Genomic DNA, 20,957 nt, shown 5'->3' with positions numbered 1-20,957 from the left:
GAGAGACCCAAGTGTACTACCCACCCATCACAATCTTACCTAGCCAAAAGCAGAACGGATGAGGTTGAGTAAGCAGAGTGCCAAGAGCTCTCATAGGGGGTGCAGGCTGCCTGGGAGGTGCAGGCTTCTTCTGGTTCTACCAAAATGTTTTCCATACTGGAATAGAGATGAGATTACAAAGCAATTTACTGGATTCACAACTGTACAGATCAGTCATCTAGCTTTCACCTCTCACCTGCCTTATAGGGGATATGTAGCTAAGGCAGGAGCTACCACAGTAGCATTGGAGTTGGGGTAGAGGAGACAGAGGGTTTCTGTTTTACACTAAGCCATTATGCTTTGACTGTGGGACGGTATTTCCCCATGATGAAACTACATATTGCTAAAGGTTATGTTTTACTGTGCTGGACATGGGTGACACTGAGTATTCCACAGTTGCTGTCTATCAGATGAGTGTTACAGGCTGAATTTTTAGGGTTTTTTTGCCCTGGGCTGAGCAGAGGAGGACAGGGTAAAGTAGAGAAATGGTACTAGACTAGAGGGAGATGGTTAAGCAGGAATTTCTTACTCCAGATCTTGTCACAGATGCTTTCCCTAGGAACAGATCTACTGGATGGCCACTTTAGATCAGGGCTGTCCCACTTCTGAGTGTTGGGGCTGCAGGACCCCAGGTACACACAGTGCAGGCCACATGCCACACCATGTGAGTCAACTCCTCACCCCTATATTGTGAGCCCCCACGCAACAGGGGACCCTGCCACATCATGTGCAAGGTGGGGATGGGCAGTAGAAGCTGGAGGAAGAAGGGAGAGCCTGGGGACTCTAGTGACAGCAGCAAAAAAGAAAAAAAGAGAAGTGCCTGGACTAAGAGCTCAGGAGTTGCAGCTTAACCCCTCAGGGACTGCATGTAAGCCCACGGACTGGCAGTTCAACAGAGCTTTCCTTGATAACAGAGTGGGTCTGTCGTCATTTCTATTGTGAAGAGGAAAGGGGCTGTTGTCAAATTAGGCCTCTGCTACTATACTGAAACTCTGCTTATATTTAAGGGGGTTTTGTAATAGTGCTTCATTATACTTATGTTTTGATATATTTAGATTTGTAGAGCCCTTGTGGGGCCCAGTGGCAGAGTGGTTAAGGTATTTTGCTGTTTATACCAGGCTGTGGTTTGGGCTTTGCTCTGGACTTAAGCTCTTGGTTGCAGATGGTTATCTGGTTATTTGGGCTGAAGGATCAAAGGCAGATGGATGTGATACTTGCCAAACTGCATGTTTGATTGCCATTGGCTGCAGGAACTGAGGTGCCTTTACCCAACCTGCTGGGCCATACAGGCATGGGCAAACTTTTGACCTTTTTTGGATTAAAATTCCATCTTGCCTAGAGAGTACATTTGTTTCTAGTTGCCTTCTGCACAAGCACAGGACACATTTATAGTTTTGTTTGGCTAATTAACAATATTCTCTAGACCGGGGTGGGCAAAATACATCATCTGGCCTGTGGAGGGGCTTTGTTTGGCCTGTGGTGGTTTCCTTGGTCTCGCTTATCCCAGGCACTGTCTGACTGTGGCACATCCTGCCACCCCCTGGGCACACAGCAGGGCTGGGGCAGCTCTACAGCTGAACTGCCTTTCGAGGCAGCCAGGGGGCGGCAGCAGCTCCTTCTGGCTGCTACTGGCCCCAACCCCACAGTGCTAGTATGGACCTGTGTCACAGCCCTGACCCGGCCCACCCCGCACCTGCTCCAGACTCGCCTGCTCATGCTATATAGTGGCAGCAGCAGCGCCGGCCAGGCAGAAACTGTTGCTCAGTGTTGGGGAAAAGTGCCCCCCACCCCCGCCTCGCCACTGCCTGGTGCTTCCTGCTATAGCTGCCTGGAGCCCACTCCTGGGCTGCTCTGCAGCTCCGCCGCCATCACCACCACCTCTGGGCTGCCCTGTGGGGCAGCGGTGGCAGCACAGAGGACCCACAGGGCAGCCCAGCACAGGCTCCAGGTGGCTGTAGCAGGAAGCACTGGGCAGCTGCAAGGGGGAGGAGCCACTTTTCCCTCCATGCCGAGAAACAGTTTCTGCCCCGCCGGTGCTGCTGCTGTTTAGCATGAGCAAACGAGTCTGGAGCATGTGTGGGCTGGGTCAGGCTGTGGTGTGGGTTCCAGCTGGTCCACTCCTGCCAGTGTCAGTCTGGAGTGCGTGCAGGGCAGGGTGGTGGCTGTACACTGTTGGCGGTGGAGGGGAGGCGCTTCAGGGTGCATGGGCTCCAGGCTGTTCTGGGGAGGGGGGCAGGTGCTGACCAGCTAAAGAGTGTACACACTGGGGGCTTTTTTGCACACCCCACCATACTGACAAACCCCACAACCATACCCTCCCCCAGACACAATCACACACTCCACAAACACCGCACCAACCCACACCCCCATGTCCCTGCACAAGCCCTACACCCCATACCCCTCCCCACATGCACCTTCTGCACACAGACACCTGTGTGCCTCTGGGGGGAGCCCTGCTCACTACCCACACCCCACATACACACACACCCACAGTCCCTCACAAGCCCCATATCCACCCACCCATACCCCTCCACACCTGCCACAATATATGAGTAAGATTTCATTTTGAGCTATTATGCAATCACCTCTATATACATGATGCACACACACACAAATCAGGAAAAAAATATTTTTTAAAAATGCAATTAAAATATATTATTATGGATGCTTGATTTTTACTATATAATTTAGTTTTTTTCCAGTTCCAAAATGGCAAACTCCTTTCCCAAATGGAGTACTTCCCGGGCAAGGGGAGGGACCTCTGGTGGCAAAGGTTAGGGGTTAGGGGACAGGACTTCCGGTCCCAAGATGGCGGCCAGGGGGTGGGGCTACCCTTGCAGCCCTCAACAGCTCACCAAAACTCGTTAAGTGGCCTTTCAGCCACAATAATTGCCCACCCCTGCTATAGACAGTTAAATTACTTTTGAGATAAAATGATGTTAAATACATCTAACTGCACTTTAGTTGATAAAAATTAAAATAAATGAACTGGTAAAACAGACATTTTGGGATAGATGTTACAAATTAGTGGCCTTTTGAAATATATACAGCTCACCAAAAAGATGTCTTTTTCATTACACAAAAAATTAGCATTCAGGTCAGAGTTCAAGAGAAATAGATTCTTACTTTCTTTCATGCTTCTGATTTTGTGATCCTAGCATAAGCAACTTTTGCAATTTTGTCTCAAGTGCTGAGATTTTTAATGTTTGGTTGAAGTCCCAGGTTTCAGGGAAATGTCTGAAAAAGTGACCTGTATTCACCATAAAAAATAAGAAATCATGAGACAAAAAGAACCCATTCGAGTTTTTTTGGTAAATATATGCATTATTTAAAATTTAATGTTAAGTAGGCATAAATCAAGGGAAAGACATTCATTTCTTAGATCCTTTCAGAGTCACCCATGAACCCAAAGGCTGTGTGCCCACATGCCGGCATGTGTGGCTTTTGGTGCCACAAAACCTCTTTGTGCTGGCACCAAACCTCACACATGGAATGTTAAAACATACCACGCACTGCAGATTTGCAGCATGGGAGCAAAATTTGCTAGTGGGATTTCCTGGTAGCAAAAGAAAAAGCCCCCACACATGGTGCATGCTATAGTAGCATGTACCAGAACAAATGGTGGCTTGGTCTTCCAGGGAGATGCTTTGGCTGCCAGCCAGAGCATTTCCTCTCCTCCATTTGTGCCCCAGCTGCTCCAGCACACTGGGAGCCAGGAGGAGTTGGGCACAGACAGTTTGCGCAAAGTGGGAGACAGGGCCCCACAGCAAAACACACATGTAGGGGCATGCAGCATGGCACAAAGTAGTGCTGTGAATTTGTGCTGCTACTATATGTGCTGCTGTAGGTGCATAGCCCTGCTCATCTGGACACAGCCAAAGACTTTTCGTGACAAGCTTTTCTTCTTCCTTCCAAATTCCCCTTTGGGAATTTTTTCCATAGGCCTCCAAAATGCCTCCTTTTGTTCAAGAACTATCCGAGAAAATGGAGATAGGCTTCTGTGTGAATGATAGCTGATATATCTATACATACGCTTTATTGAACTTGGATACCTACATAGCAGTTTTGAGTGAAAAGCTCCTGAATAACAAACTTGCATTCTACCTAGATCGAACTGAAAAGAAACTAGTAGGAAGGGGAAACATTTAAAAAACAGCCTTTTCCTTTTTTGTCTTATTGTCATGAGGGTTCACGTGTTGTTGGATTTCATTTAGGCATGTACCATATTCTGTGATGTTTTTGCTTTTTGGATAATTGTCCACAAGGTAATGGAAGGAAATGGCTAAAAGTATTTGCTTTTGTGATCAGGGCCACTTAAGCATTTAGTGGGAAATTTCTGATTGGATCTCTCTCTATATAAAGGGCTTAGTCCATCTGCCTCTGTATCTGTCTGTCCGTAAGGCTCTTTAAGGGTGCTGGGAGCGGGGGCATGCTCCTTCTTCATGCTCTGATTAACTTAGACTGTGCATGTGAGTGCTTATCATATCTATTCAACTTAACCATATACTGTTTATAATAAATTTACTAATATGGAAAGTGCTAGTAGGTCTAGGGTATTGTGTTACAGTGCATTATATAACCTACATAGCTTGCTTGTATTTGCAGGGATGGCCTGCAAGATGTTGTCTGTGATACTTTTGGATAAAAGATACTATACCAAAGTCATCTGTGTCTTACTGTAGTTATCTAATGGACTTCCCAGCCTCCCATACTTTGATCTTTAAATCTTCAGTAAAGATATTCCACCTGGCTTTACATTCGCCCAAGAAGGGTAGGAAGAACCAGGGTCAATGTTCTCGCTTCTTTCCCTTTTTCAGTTTGTCCCAGTCCAAGAATCAAGGCACTGTCCTTTTGTTTGTTAGCTGTTACAGAATCATGTGCTGTATCCTCTGACTACTGAGTCGTGTTTGGTTAGTAGACAAGAAAGTGTGTGCATGTTAACTTTAAAAGGAAGGAGGGTTAGAAATGAGCCAGCAAAATGTATAGAATCATAGGAAGTCAGGGATGGAAGGGACCTTAGGAGGCCATCTAGTTCACGCCCCCCTGCTCAAAGCAGGGCCGTCCTCAACTGAGATCATTGCAGCCAAAGTTTTGTCTAGCTGAGTCTTGAAAAGCTCCAAGGATGGAGGTTCAGCTCTTGTCTAGAACTGTTTCCCAGATATAAAAAAGGCCTTTAAAAAGTGCTGCTCAAAGTCAAGGGAACAGTCCCTTTTTGTGGTATTAGCAGCCCAGTTTATGCCAGATTACACCAACTGAAGGTATAGGCCACGCTTTCCTCAGAAAGTAGTGAGGGAACCTTCAGAAGTCAAGCAGCTGGAATTGTTGAACAGCTGTTGGTATCTTATGAAAAAAATAAAGAAACTAGAAAGTACCTTGTTACAGCTAACCATTTTCAGACATTGAGTCCTGCAGTCAATCCTGAATGAAAATCAGTAAAACTGCATTAAAAAACCTAAACAAACCACCTTACCACAAAGATGGGTGTGGTGTGAGAGAGGACACACTATTCCAGAGATACGATTCTTATTACAGTAAGAATAACTTGTCATTCAACTTGTGTGTGTATAAAATAGTATGTATGTGGTACTGTTCTTTTCTGCTCTCATTCACAGATGGACTGATATTAAATAACTGTTGAGAACAAAAATGATTTGCTGATGCAAAGAAGATAGTTAAAAACACTTGCTTTTCTATTACATGGTGGGTCATAATGTAAAGATGTTGCATAAAAAGGCTGCAATTCATCAACTTTTGTGTCTCCTTTTTGAGAGATAAAACTGATATATCTCCTTTTTCTGTTCCCTATCTGACCTTTTTAGATAATTCAATTCTTTTTCTAAACAAACTTTCACCCAGTAACAGATTAGATTAGGAAAATTATTCTAGATTATTTGGATACATTATTTTAATCCATGGATTCTTTCTGCCTGTAGCCAGAAGAGGATGACAGTCAAAACCATACTGGAGAATCACTTTCAGGTAAGTTCTTAGATTTATTGATTCATGTACTTAGTTATTTTTAGAGTGTCTTCAGTTAAGTCCTTGTTAGTCTGATGTTTAGCATTACCAAGAAATATTTGAGGTTCAAAATATGTGAGGCCTACCCAATTTTATTGGGTTTGTGTATTTTATTCATATCCATCTGAGCTACTTATAAGCCTGTAGAGGCAGTTTTCCATATTGTGAGAACTTTTATGTTTAGCTCTTCAAATGGCAATCCCGGGCAAATGAGAAAGAACATTTTACTACCTGATTTCAGAGGTCAATTCTTTGAGCTTCTTCAAGCTCTGTATCTAAATGCAGTCCTATTTACTTTTCTCATAAAGTATTTTTCTATATATTTTCTTCAGTAACTTGAATTTACTTGAATACAAGATGAGGTTCCCCCTTGCTCCTCCAATTAGCATGGGAGAAAAAAATCCCTCATTTTATATTAGTATACAAGGGAAAATCTCACTAAATACATCATCTATCATTAAGCTGCTACCAAAAGCAGCATGTGCTGAGAAATGCAAACCAACAACAAAGTTAATTAAATGTAGCCAACACTGAGCATAACTATAAAAGAAATGGTCCTTCTTGGGCAAACATGCTGATGGGAACCTTATTTTTCATGGAGGGGATATCCTACATGCAAGTCCCAAGCCTGAAAGCTTTGGAGTTCAGATGCCCCCTAATCTTATTTGCTCCTAGCCAAAAGGCTGAGGACAGCTAAGGGAAAAGTATGTAAGTAATCCCCCATTGTGATTAGTAAAACCCATCAGAATAAGATATGTAGTAGTGCCCATTGCATGTTGATCCCCTCAATGCTTACTCTTGTTTAGGTCATGGTGAGCCACTACGTTGCATACATTTTTACTTCCTCTTCACTCCCACAGAAGAGCTTAGCCTTTGTTTTCTATTTCCAGTGATTCCTGTTTCTTCACCAGCCTTAAATGCCTGGCAGACATCACCAAATGGGGCCCCAAACAGTACACCCAGAATCCCTCTGTTGCTTCCCTCCGTGAAGGGGCAAGCTGGGGGCCGAGTCTCAGTTCAGCCCACCCACCTCTCTACATAGCACAGTCTGCCCACTCTCTCCTGCCACAACTTTACTATTACAACAACTTGGTGGTAAATGTGGGAGGCTGCCCATTACATACCCCAATGCCAGGAGGCATTATCTATGGCTCCATACTGCCCTATGCCATGGTCTATGCCTTGCAGATGGCATCCAGTATGACGCTATGCTCCCAGCCTAAAACTGGGCCAACTTAGTCCTTCGTCAGGTGTCATTCACTCACACACTCATACCGCCCCCCTCTCACTGGGGCCTCTTGCATTTCACCCTCCCTCACAGGGTCTCTTTCCTGCCGCACAATGCTGTACCCCCTGCACTCTGTCCTGCATGAGTGCCCCCATAGGCCATCAGGCTTATCCGAGTCATGCCTCGGTTGGCAACATGAAGTCTTTTGAGCCTCTCCCGCAACCCTCACCTGAGTAGTGGCCAGCCAGTTCATTGGACAGAGGGCTAACTCCGCCCTAGCCCCTCACTGGGCTTCTCACACAGAACAATTTCATCTTACAGGGTTTGGCGCATGTACTGCCCTTCTGGCCGTCCCACAGCCCTACTCAGCACAACCCCTGGGGCTGCCCTTCAGACTGACCCTCAGCTGTACTCAACCCCTGTCAGGGCCTTCGCTACTGCCCTCTCTCTAGGGGTCCATGACTGTCTCCTCTCTGGGACTACACAACTATTCCCTCCCTGGTGCCTCTGAGGTCTTTCACAGCTGCAGTTTCAGGTGGTTGCAGCCATGCCTAGTCCTGCTCCTTTCCTGGGGTCTTACACTCCCTGGGGCTCAGGTGGCCGTAGCCATGCCTCGCCCCCTTACCCACAGTGTTGTGCGGCTAGGGTTATTAAGGTGCCCTGACCCGCCTTTCACCGGGGTGGTAACTGGCCTGGCATTTCTTGGGGGGCTGTCCTGCCATGAACAGCCCCACCAGGCTGCCCATCCTTGGCAGGGCCAGTTTCAGGTCATGCCCAGGACCAGGAGACTCCAAGCCATCCCCCTAGCTCCTGCCCTTAGTGTCAGGCACTGAAGGTGCACTGCAACACCCTCTTTTAGCCTGGCACATATGATTATTAGTGTGGCCCTGCCCTCCATGAGATAGAACCAAGCCAGGTTGCCCTGTGCCTCATTTGCATATAAATGTTTGGAGGATACCAAGACTCATGACTCATGACAAGGTTACAGGCAACCCCCGCTTAGCGCTCTTAATTGGTTCCAGAAAAACTGAGCACTAAGTGAAGCTGCATTAAGCGAAACCCATTTTCCCATAGGGTTTAATGTAAATAAATATAATTGGATCCTGTGCTCCTGCTGGCCCTGGCTCTACCGCTCCCCGCAAGGCGCTGCACAGGCTCCAGGGAAGGCGTCAGATCCTTCCAGCTTCATTGTTTTGTGGCTGCGATGGCCCCTGCTGGCCCACACCCACAGGGGCCCACCTGTGTGCTGCCCCAGCCACCCTGCCTGCAGGGCCTGAGTCGGGGACCTGCCGGCTCAGGGATTAACAGCGAGAAGGCAGGGATTAATGGAGAACAGCGGGGCTCCAGCTGGTGAGTGCGTGACTGGAGCAGAATGGGTCATGGGCTGCAGCCCAGGGAAGGGGGGGGGTTTCCACAGGCTTGGCTCCACTGTGGGCCGGGGTGGGGGACACTGCACATGTGTCCTTGAGCACTGGCACACACCGGCCCAGGCCCTGCACTCCTGCTGGCCCTGGCCTTGGGCCCCACACTCCTGCTGGCCCAGGTCCCATGCTCATGCTACCTGCCGCCCCTTCTCACTGCCACCGCCACTCCTCCCTGCCCACTGGCATGGGCCAGAGCAGATCCTGGGCTCCTGCCACCCCACCCTGGGCCCCACCAGCCCAGGGTCCATGCTTACGCTGCCCGGCCCCCCACCTGCCCCTTCTTGCCACCGCTTCCCCCGGAGCAAACCCTGGGCTCCTGCCACCCCACCCTGGGCCCCACCAGCTGCCACTTACTGCTTCACTCGATGCTGCTACCACTGCTGCTGCTGCTACTGTTTCTCCTTACCTCCTGCGCTGAGCATTATAATGAAGCTGCTGAGTGCTAAGTGAAACCAGGTAGGTATTGTTTAATGAGTGCTATAGCGAAACTGCGGTAAGCGGAACCATGTTAAGTGGGGTTTGCCTGTGCCTTATTCCAGTCATGAGTGGGGGCAGGGCCTACTTATGGATGGTGGATTGTTTTTGGCGGTGTATCTCAAGTACACACACAAGTTCACAGTGCTGGGCTGTGGTACCACCCTGGCTTGAAACACTATTGACTCTGGTGGGGCCCAGCCTTATGAAGTATGTGGTAAATCAGAAGCCTTTTGGCTTTGAACCAGTATCAGGCAGGGTTTGTACTATATATAAGTGGTTACAAAAATGATGCTGCGTTTATAGCATTTGAAACTTGCAGCAGTTTCAAAAAAGGTAAAATGCATCAGTTCTGGATGAACTAAGTCTATTGATAGCTGTGATCATTTTCCTGTATGCAAATGACTATAGGTATGTTTATTTCAAGGTCTCTGTCTTCAAATTTGCAGTTCCATTTCCTCAGGGAGATAAGAGAGTAAGGAGGAGGGGAAAGGACTGCAGGAAGACAAGCCTGGAGAGACAGTGGGCAAGGGGACTACTTGACCCCCCCAGATTTATTTTCCATGCTGTAGCAGTGGGAAGGGGACAAATTTAAGGCAGGCCTCCAATAATTAGATTTTAAAAATGGAAAATTATAACAAATTGATAAATTTCCTGTATGTAGAATCTAATATATGGGGGGTCATCTTATATTTGAACAAATATGATACATTTGAAATAAATTCCCCACATGGAACATAAAATATTTCACTTTCAAATTGGGTAACACAGTAAATATTTGCATGGGGTGTATGTCCGTTAGCAGAGAGAATCTATCTAAATAACACTGTCCTAATATTTTCCTAATTCTGCCACATTATAAAGGCAGCAATTTGGAAATGCTAACCTTGCAAATGTCTATCTGCCAGCCTCATCCTGACATTCATCTACAGGAAATGATAATAAAGGTCACTTGCATGCACAGCCCAGCCGGGCTAAGGAGAAAGCATCATAGTTTTCTTTTTGGAAACTACCAGGCTTTCGACAGCCCAACTGCCATGCTGGGGTTTAAATTAAATGAGTTTGAATTTTTTTCAAAATTAGTGCTCTTTGGAAAACAAGAAGATTCCATGTATTTTATAATTATTTCAATAGGAGAAGACATTTTAAATCCTCATTATTATTTCAGAACTAATTCTAAGCAACATACCATATTTACTCAAATCTAAGATGGCCCTGAATTTAAGATGGCCTTCTAATAATTAGATTCTATGCACAGAAAATGTATAAATTTGTTATAATTTTCCATGTATAAAAACTGATTATTGAAGGGTTGTCTTTAATTCATCACCCCCACCTCTGCAGGGGGGCAGGTAGTATAGAGAGGTCAAGCAGCTTACCCTGTGCTTGTGCTTGCCCCCCTGTCTGCTCTTCCTGCAACCTCCAGCCCTCCTTCCCCACCCTCCTGGCTCCTCCTCCTGCCCTTTGTCCCCAGCCTCTGCCTGCCTCTCCCCTCCAGCCTTTGCTCCTCTCTCCTTTTTCCCTCCTCTCCAGCCTCTGCTCTCCCTTGTCCCCTCTGTTATCTTTGCTCTATGCTGGCAGACTCCCTCCACGCTGTAGCCTGGGGCACTGAGCATGGCGCACAGTCCCAGTCCAAACCAGCCCCATAGCAGTACTGTGGGCTGTGGAACAAGAGTAGGCAGGAAAGGGAAGCAGGGGCTGCAGGGGAGTCGGAGATATGGGGATGCAGAAGTGGCGTGGGAAGAAAGGGGAGCAGGCACCTATATGCAAATGACTACAGGTATATTTATTTCAAGGTCTGTGTTTTCAAATTAGCTCCTCAATTCCATTTCCTCAGGGAGATCAGAGAGTAAGGAGGAGGGGAAAGGACTGTAGGACCCCTCGGGTAGGGGCTGGAGTCTGAGCCATTGCAACCACCTGTCCCCTCCCGCCCCATCAAACTCTATTTCAAGATGAGGGCCTTTCTCCCCAGCGGTATATGAGGAAGGGGGAAGAGGGATGGGGATGACACCTCATCTTAGAATTGAGAAAATACAGTAATATTTTCAGCACTGTGCATTAAATGTTACCTGCTGCAAAACGAAAGTATTTACATCCATGTCAAGAAATAGAACTGATTTTGACTTCTTTGTTTATGACTGCAGAGCTGAAGAAATCTTGCAAAGAAAATGGCACCTGCTCCTTATGTTTGTTCGGTGCTCCAACAATCAGTGACTTGCTTAATGATGAGGACTTACTGTACAAAATGAGAATAAAATTGGATCCATGTCACCCAACAGTGAAAAACTGGAGAAATATGGCAAGTAAATGGGGGATGACTTATGATGAATTGTGTTTCCTGGAACAGAAGCACCAGAGTCCTACCTTGGAGTTTTTGCTACGGAATAGCGACAGAACTATAGAGCAATTGATAGATCTGTGTAAATTTTATCAAAGAAATGATGTTGTAAAAGTGCTTCTGGAATGGGTTGAGAACGAATGGCCAAAAAGAAGGAGTAGAACATATCAGAATGACCTCTAGGTCAAAGAAAATTGATATCTTATATTGGTTTAGTTTTTGGACTTTGAGATCTAAAGCAGAGAAAAATTAACTTGATTAGTCACCATAACTAAATTGAAAGTTTTCCTGTAAGGACATCTGTACCAATTCCTTATATAGCACATAAAGCTTGCATTCTGTGTACATATGTCCATAGCCCTTATGGTTGCAAAGATAAGCTTCCAGATGTGAACTGAGTTATGCATAGGTATGTTCCTGAATCTGCAGACATCTTCAGTCTCTTTGCTGTTGCTCATAGATTTTCAAGCAGGATGAGAGCATGAGAGTAAAAGAATGTTTGTCAGTTCTTTTACTCTGAAACTTAGAACCTTTGAAGGAGTGACACTGATGAGAAAGATGCCAGTTGTATGCAACTACTCTTTTGGAAAGCTGTGATCAGCAGCTAAAATCCTTAAACTGTTGTTTCATGACCTCACTTGTGACCCTTCTTCTATTTTTGATATCAGGTTCTACATAATATGTATATGGTCATTTTTCTGTCCCTATCAGAAAGAGTAGAAACATCTTCTAGAAGGATGTAAATTATTTTTGGTAGAGGAAACACTTTTTTTCTTTTCCAGATCAGTTTACTTTTCCATATTGAGATTAATATAATGTTTGAATGCCAAACAGAGAATTCAAACTTATTTTTTTCATTACAAAAAAAATATATCTCATGAAATGTTGCTGTCTAGATCAGCACCATTAGATTTATACATTGGTTATGGAAGACATCACACACTTAACTTACAGAATTTCCAGGACCTGCAGGTGTTGGGGAGACCCGAGCAATGACAAAAGTGCTTTGAATTAAAAGTGAATTCCCAGTGTTTTGAAGGAAATGTTCCTTTCTAGAGATGCGTATCTCAAATGTCTCTCAGTTTGGGTGTGGGAGAATAGTTAAAGTATCAGTCAGGGTGTCCTCAGTACTGACTATGACTTTCCTGCTCAAAGGTTGTGGTTTTTCTTCAAGTTTTCTAAACAGTTCTGTGGGCTGACCCATTTCCTGTCTCACACAGATAAATTCACTGTTAGGCAGAGAAGCAGTACAAAATGTATGCATCACTTCATGGAATTTCATCAACAGTGAGAGCCAACAGATGGCTATTCTAGGGTTTATGTGGGTTTGGGACTTACCAGTTGGCTCAGGGGTTGTAATCCAAGTGGCTGAAAGATGCATTGATTAGATATTACATGCATTTTAGAAATAATCACCGTAACTGAATTTGGTCTTTTTCCTACAGCTCTGTATAGAATATGGTATAACATATTTTAAAAGAAATTTGAAAATCAATGTTACAGCAGGTTTTTATAAAGCATACATATGTTATAATGCTACAAGAATGAGATGTCAATTACTTTTTTAGTCATACTATTACGATATTTTTAGACACTGCCTTTTCTATATGAACTAAAGCAACTTGGGTAAGTACAATATGTACATAAGTGTATATACCAAAACAATGGTGTACACAGCACCAAGAGACAGGATGAAACTAGAATGGACTGCATGCACCATTTAGTTTCATGAATTAGGAATGACCACAAAACTTAAGTGACAAAGGTGAGTGAAGCCAAAAGTGGGGTTGTGCATTGAGTTTCTGAGTTCAACAAAATCAAAAGGGACCTCTGTTACATGTATATATTTTATATCAGTGGGGACGTCTAGTGAGCAGCTTGAGATAAAGGCCAATATTTTCAAAGCAAAGGACTGGTTCCATGGCCTATATAAGATAGCATTATCACTTTGACTACAATAATGTTGAGAGCTTGACCTCTGGCTCCTATTGTTGTGTTACAAAACAAAAAATGGTCCTGAATTCTAGATGGTTTGAGTGGGGACAGTGGAAAAATTTCTGTTGAAACTTTCTTTCTTTTTGATGGAAAGTGGGTTAAAGTACAGGATATGGTCTAACAATGTTTGAAAAGATTATTTGCCAAACATTATTTGCACAAATGCAAGATAGTTTGAATTTGAAATACTGTTGCAGTACTTCATGTTTCACCTTTTAATTTTTTGCTGATAATGTAAACTGTTTTCTTCATTGTCATCAAAAATTATTTTCTAGCCATCTTATGTTCTTGAGCCCTTTCAGCTCTCACTGAAGTCAATGTGAGCTCTAAGAGTTCATCACATTTGAAGAGTGAAGTATTTTTGAGAGCCCAAATATAGACTAAACTTTTAGCCATCTCAGTTGGAAGACATTAGTCTTAAACATTTTATTAAACTTATGGTTGCTCATTTTTAGTATATTCAAAGTAATATGACTTGTTGAATATTTTTATTCTTGATATGGCATGAATTGGGTTAGATAAGTCAGATATTTTCGTACTTTGTATATCCATGTTTACAAGATGTTGGTCTGAATGTCTGATCTGTCTCTCATTGTTTAATATAATTGTATACTGTGTTAGTAGAAGAAATATAAATGCTAACTGTTTGTAGTTGTTTTCACTGTAGTTGTTTTCATTTCCTGGGCCAATAAAAAGGCTATTTAAAAAAAAAGAAAAATGATACATTTATAAATAAATGGTATTGATATATTCAAACACAGCAATCTTGGGGCAGCACTAAAATATCAGCAAAGTAGTGTTATACGCAAATACTTAGATCAAATGTGTGGAGCTTATGCTACCTATGCTTGCAAAGCATATTGTCGTATTTTCATCAGCATTCATTGCCACTGAAAGATTCTCAAGCACCACCTTTTCTTTTCTCTCATGAAAGATGAGATAATTATGATAAGGGTGGAGATTTGCAGACTTTTCTACGTGAGAACTAGTGAGGTGTGAACTATCCACAGGCTGAGTTTTTCCTGTATTAGTAATTAGTTTCTGTGACTGCCAGGGTTCAACTAGCCGCTCTCGGGCGACTCTGGTCGCTTGGTGGATGTCCCACCCCTTCCAAGTTGGTTTGTCTTCGGGGTAGTTCTTTTCTCCCGCATCGCCAACCCTGTTCTTGCCTGCCACATCTTGGTGTTCCTCAGTAGGCGGGATTAGTTAGCAGGTCCCTTGGTGGCCCGGGCTAGGCCCGATGGTTGCTCACTGGGCTCCGTCACCCCTACACCCTGGCCTCACGCCACCTTCGGTGGACCACCTCACTGGTATCTGGGGCCTTCCCCGCAGATCACGTCCACCGCTCTGCGTCCCAAAGCCAATAGCGGGAGGCTCAGCTAGCTCCTGTGATGCTTCACGTCTTAATCCTGTCCCGTGGGGAACCTTCCCCACTATTGCCCCTTGTCGCAGTGCACTGAAGTGCCCTGCTCCTAGGAAATGGTACAGGTGCCAGTTGCCGGGGCAACCACAGTTCGGTCACCTGACTGAAAGGGGGCAGGGCCTGGACTATATAAACAGCTTAGGCTGGGGCCAAGCAGGCAGTTCCCCGCTAACATCGAAGGGAGAAGGAGCTCTGCTGGAGTAGGTAGCTTGATGGTCTGAATAGCTTCGGCTTGAGGATACTGGGAGGAGAAAGCCTGGGTAGGGGATTTGATTGATGAGTAGCCAGAGGGCTTAGAGTTTATGTTTAGCCAGGTGGCTTAGTTCTTGATTTGAGGCTTATGGTTTTGCTTTGTTGTTATACCGGAGGACCGGGTGAGGCTGTAGGGGTTGGAGGAGGCCTCATTAGGGGCTCCACAGTGGTGTGGGGATCCCGGTGCCAGAGAGGGCACCGCATCTAGGGGTGCACTGACCCCAGAGCCCTGAGAAGGGGCACAATGCATTGCAGGCCAGGTAAGGCTGAGGCCGCCTGAGCTGTATAGGAATTGTAGACCCAAGGAGGAGATTTAGGGGCCAGGCACGGCTACGACCACCTGAGCCCCAATTGTGAGGAGCGCCAGAGTGGGCACCAGCGGGAAGCCCAGAGGGTGCTTGTGTTAAGCCCCAGGGAGGGCGCACAGGAATAGAAGCCCCAGGGAGGGCACACAGGATTGTGAGGAGCACCAGAGTGGGCCCTGACATGAAGCCCAGAGGGTGCTTGCATTAAGCCCCAGGGAGGGCACACAGAACTAGGAGCCCCAGGGACAGCGCACCAACTAGAAGCCTGGGAAGGGCACTCACTTAAGACCCGAGAGGGGAATCTGGGGGCCAGGCACAGCTACAGCCACCTACGCCCTGATTGTGAGGAGCCCAGTGCGGGCGGGATTGTAAGAGGGAGCCCTGGTGTGGGCATGGCCATGAGAAAGGCCAGACAGCATCCGCGGGGGGCACGGAGAAACGCCCCAGTGGGGGCAACTGAGACGAGCCCAAAGGGGGCCCACGAGGGCGCGGGCTATAGTAAGGCAAGCAAGGGGGCGCCGTGAAGGCGCTGTAAGGGATTTGACAAGACAACGTCCGGTACATCTGAGAGGCTTGGAGCGTAGCGTTAAGGGTGGTAGGAGCCACGCGTAGCCCTTGAGGCTTTAATGCACAGGGTCCGCTAAGATGGGACACAAACTGGGATACATCGGGGTACCGTGTCCAAGGGAGCAAAAGGCAGCCTCCCTTAATACATTTATCATCAAAGACGTGGCGGGTGAGAACGAGGGAGCATGGACACCCACTTGGCATGGTAGGGGGAGCTAGGAGAGATCACAGCCGCTCGTAGGTCCTCGCCCCATGACACCCCTACCAAGGCTTCCCTGTGGCCCCACCACGAGGGCATACCCCTATAGACTCTGTCCCCCTAGCTCGGGGTAGTCCGAAATGAAACAAATGCACCTCCACCAACTCGCCACCTATTCCCCATCCCTGGACTCTTAAAGGGGAGGAATGACTCTACGCTCTGTTTGTTGCTCCCCGGACTAGCTCCAATCCAACGTTTAACATCTCAGGCCCCAGCGGCGATCCCCACCCCAATTGCAATCCCCTTCAGGGCTGTCTCCAGGTCTTTGCCCCTTGGCGTTTCGTTCTCCGCACCCCACCATCCTGGCACTCCCACCTGAATCCTGCTGTGCTGTAGGGGCTGCTTCTGCTTTCCCTCACTCAGCCAGCCAGTTGCTCCTTCACTGTTTAGCGGGGGTCTTCGATTTGGTGCTCCTCTCCCCAGTCAATGTTACTTCCGGCTCGCTGGTCTCCTCGGTGTCGGTCCACAGAGCACACTCCACTGCCGCCATCAGCTGCAGCTTGGTCTTCTGGCTATCTGCCCCCTCTGCAACAGTGGCTGCCATTTTTATTTTCACCGGCTGGTGTCTGACACTGACGTCACCGGCCAGCCGTGGCTGTACAAAGAGGCGGCTGACGAGCCGCGTGGGTTCCTCTCTCCACTCCACATGCGCTCCGTCCCTAGCTGCAGGTAAGTGTCCTGTATTACTTCTCCTGGGACAGTTTCTAAACCTGGTCTAGATATTTTACAAACCTAGAAGTCTCAAATCTGATTCCATGATGTCCTTCTCCTTCTCCCGTATACCCACCAAATTTTAGGTGCTAGGTGAGCTACTGGGATCTCATTATTTCCTCATCTATCATTTAACTTTGGAAATGATCAGTCCTTTTTGTAGGGGTTGGGGTTGGGGTGGCATAGGCACTAAGGCACATAGTTGACAGCCCAGAGGTCACACATTCGTAGGCCATAGCAGAAGCACTCACAGCACAGCCCTGTTGCATTCCAGCAAATCTGCAAATTCTGCTAAATACCTTGACAAGAAGCAAGTGGGGGTGGGGCACATGGGCCCTGCAGAGGGGTGGTAGCCCCTGTGGGGGGGCTGTAACCCCAAGGGGGAGCCATACCCCTTGTGGGGGGCAGCAAAACATATATTCATGTATTCATGAATTCATGAAACGTATTTAGAATTCATTTTATTATGATAATAGAGACACTGGTAGCTTTCCAAATTGCTTTATCACAGTAGATATATCAATAAAACATTGCTCAACTGATCACTATCTCTCACTCTCTCTCTCTCTCTCTATATATATAGTGGTCTTTTGTTTTAATTGTGGAGGAACATGGATTTTGGGGTATTTTACAGAATGACTGGGATTTTTTTATCTGGGATTTTTCATTTTTCCACCAGAATTCCTGCTAGGGAGGCCAGTGGCAGGACCCTGTCAGAGGAGCCTGCTCAGAGCTGGCACCTTGGACTCAGCTGGCTGTGGCTGACCTCCTGGCCAAATGGGGCCAGGAGGACATGCTTTGACAGCTCAAAGCAGGCCACCCCACTGGGATAGCTACCCAGATGGCTGGGCATGGGCACACATTGCAGTAGAGCCACACAAAGACTAACTCACAGCCCACTGGCAGCTGGCCCAGAGGGGCATGGCTCTACTAGCTGTGCAGCCCCCATCCAGGTCTGGCAGGTGTGCAGGAGGTCACAGCCAGGCAGCAGCCCCTACTGCCAGACTACTGCAGTGGGTAGTGGGTGTAGGGGACTCTCAGGACTGCTTCAGCAGTCCAGCTGGCACAAGGGGTAGTGTCCCCAGGTACCAATTTGCTGGGCCCCAGAAGCTCCTGAGACTGACTAGCCCTGAACTACCTGTCAGGGCAGCTTTTTGTACTGATGGGGCCAGGACAGGGCAGCTTTTTATACTGCTGGGGACTGCACAGGTGCTGGCCCCTGGCTCTAGCTTCCCCTGGCTGCAGATCCGGGAGGAGCCAGGCAGGGTTATTTTGCCTTAAGTGGCACAATTTGCCCCGCACCAAAGTGCATGTCTGGGCACGTGCACCGAGGCAAAAAGCCCCGTCTCAAATTTGCACTGCTCTATTTGAGCTACTGCAAGCTTGCATGTGTGGACACACCCTTTGAGAAGTTAAGAGATCATGTTACAAATTAGATGAGTCCCCTAGCTTTTGTAATTTATTCTGGGATGCCATCATTCCTCAAATAATTAAAAAAGAAAGAGTAAGTAGCTCATACTCATTTACTTAAATACAACATTCAAGTTTTAAGTGTTTGGATCCATTCAGTTTAGTGTTTTTCAACGCCTGCTGTGTTAAGTGATAGCAGCCTTTCGGTGGCCACTTTCACCTATGCCACAGCCAGCTAGCTCCCAGACTTCAGAGGGAAATGGCTTCTTGAAGCTACCAGTGCTCAATGCTCATTTCTTTGTTTTGGCCAGACAACGGTGCATGTCTTTCTTTACTTCTTGACTTTTTCACAACAGTGATCATTGCCAAAGGTGCCTCCCAGAGTATGTCCATGCAAAATGTCAAGCATGTAATGCCACAAAGTTTCAAGTTCACCTGTGAAAAATGGGGCCCTTGAAATTATATAAAAAAGTAATATGTGAAAGACCAAAAGCAGGCATAAAACAGAGTCTGTTTAATCTAGTCCACTGCTGAAATACAGTCTGGAGGTGTTTTCAGATACAAATATAGGAATCAAATATATGTTCGCAACCAGTGGTGTAGTGAGCTCATTGATCTGTTGGGGTGTGGGGAGGTACACCAATGAGAGTGTGCTGACCACAGAAAACTGGAGAGGTTGGGGAGGGAGGAGCACCATTAAGTTTATGGCACTCAGCCCCCACCCCCAGATATACAGTTTGGTGCTGTGATGCACTATTCAGCTAAGAGGCAGCCTAGGATTTCCCCTGCCTCTGCAAAGGCTCTGAGGGGGCAGGAGAGCTTTTCTGATCTTTCCACTCACCCTTAACCTACCCCAGGATACGCTGTTTGGTGCAGTGCTGCCTCCACAGTGGCAATAGAGAGTTTCTCCAGCTGCTGCAAAGGCAGCAGGTGGTGGAGAGGTGCTGTGTTATTTTGCTTGCTCTACTCTCCCCTGCCACCCAGGTGTACTCCCTGGTGCAGCACTGTGCTGCTTGGCTTCTATACTGGGCAAGGCCCTGCTGCAGCAAAAGCTCTGGGCACCAGGGACCCTGACTACCCCTCATATTCAGCACCAGGGGCAAGTGCCCCCTTTGTTCCACCCTAGTTATACTACTGATTGCAACTGAACAGGTCCTAGATATACAAACCCCTCTTGGTACCATATTCTATTCACAAAAGCCTGCAGAGCTACAGCAATGAATGTAGGCCTGTTTAAAGGCCTGACCCAGTTTGTGCTAGCCCTGATTTTTTGGTGGGTCAGGTGGCTGAGATAAAGTATCAGATTCAGCTGGGGAGGAGCTGAGTGATTAAAGAACTGGAAAAAGTTGTTTGGGATTTTGTTTTTTAGTTGGTTGGTTATTTTTAATGGTTGATTCTGAAGGGAGATTTTTGAATTCTGGTTAGGTGGCTGAAAGAGAGAGACTCCCAATAAGGATCCAGCTTGGGGAGAAGCAGACTGCAGCATGAAAGGGTAGATAATGTCAGCCATCACTGGGACAATGGCACAGAAGGAAGCCCTGGTAGGGGAAGAGAGGAGCTTTTTGTTTTGTTGGTAATTGCTTAAGTTTGTTAATTGTGCCTGGTTGTGCTATGAAAGGGGACAGTTGCCTGGAAGGGCCTCCTTGCAGTCAGAGGGCTAGGCTATACCTAGCTAGTAGTAATGGGTAGGTGCCAGGTGCAGAGCGGCACTGGCCAGAGCCTTGATACCAGAGTCGTTAAAGATGCCTGCCAAGTACTCATTTTGGTACTCAGGTGCTGGGGAAGGAGTGGTATTTCCACATGAGTTAGCTAGAGGATTACTGGAAGTTGCCAAGCCCCAAACCCTGTTGCAGATAAGTGCTGGCTAATGAAGCTGCAGGGGAAACTGAGGCAGGGTGAATACTGCCATAGTGAGCTATAAGGGAGAGGGTGCTGTAGAAACTAGGACTCATGAGGTGCTTCCCTAAGTTGTGCTACATGCCTAAGGATGCTGTAACACCTTAACTTAACATGTTAATTCCCCACTGGAGAAGGGAAATGTATACCAAGGGCCCTCTGAAGAGCTAGGAGAGGCACCGCTCCCAACTGCTCTATCTTGCCCCACAGTGACAGTGGGGGCAGCTGGGGGAGCACCTAAAGGTAAGAATTTCTTCTTCCCTCCTATTCTAGGCTCCCTTGTGTGTCCCCCTGCCCCTCAGGACTCTCCCCCTGTCCTTCCCATCCTGGGTTCCCCTTTCCTACATGTTCCCTTGGGACAGTACCCACAGTGCAGGTAAGTCAAGGGCTATGGGAGGCAGGAGTGAGCATAAGGGCTGGCCGAGACAGGGGGTAGCCCTGGAGATGGGGTGGGGAGAAGTAAGGAGATGGCCTAATCTGGGCTGACAGGGAGCATGGGGAACCCAGATTGCAGGTAGGCAGGAGCTGGCAGGCCCAGTGGGACCCTGGCTGCTCATAGTTTGGACCACATGCCCTGCCCCTAACAGAAGGTAACCTGGGCAGGTACCTAGCCAACTT

The 20,957-nt window shown here is 46.9% G+C and overlaps 1 protein-coding gene across 1 annotated transcript in view; it reads left to right on the top strand.

The window, feature by feature from the left end:
- Positions 1–14,172, top strand: part of EDARADD (EDAR associated death domain) — a 31,113-nt gene extending 16,941 nt beyond the window's left edge. Inside the window, exons 5-6 of the mRNA XM_019549829.1 lie at positions 5,973–6,018; positions 11,328–14,172. Of these exons, the coding sequence (XP_019405374.1) occupies positions 5,973–6,018; positions 11,328–11,704 (423 nt within the window). The 3' untranslated portion in view covers positions 11,705–14,172. The remainder of the gene's footprint in view (positions 1–5,972; positions 6,019–11,327) is intronic.
- Positions 14,173–20,957: the final 6,785 nt, after the last annotated feature.

Source organism: Crocodylus porosus, unplaced genomic scaffold, assembly GCF_001723895.1.
Source record: "Crocodylus porosus isolate Cpor-Errol unplaced genomic scaffold, CroPor_comp1, whole genome shotgun sequence".
NCBI lineage: Eukaryota > Metazoa > Chordata > Crocodylia > Crocodylidae > Crocodylus > Crocodylus porosus.
Note: the sequence above shows the minus strand (reverse complement) of the source record. Positions and strands in the feature narration are given on the sequence as shown.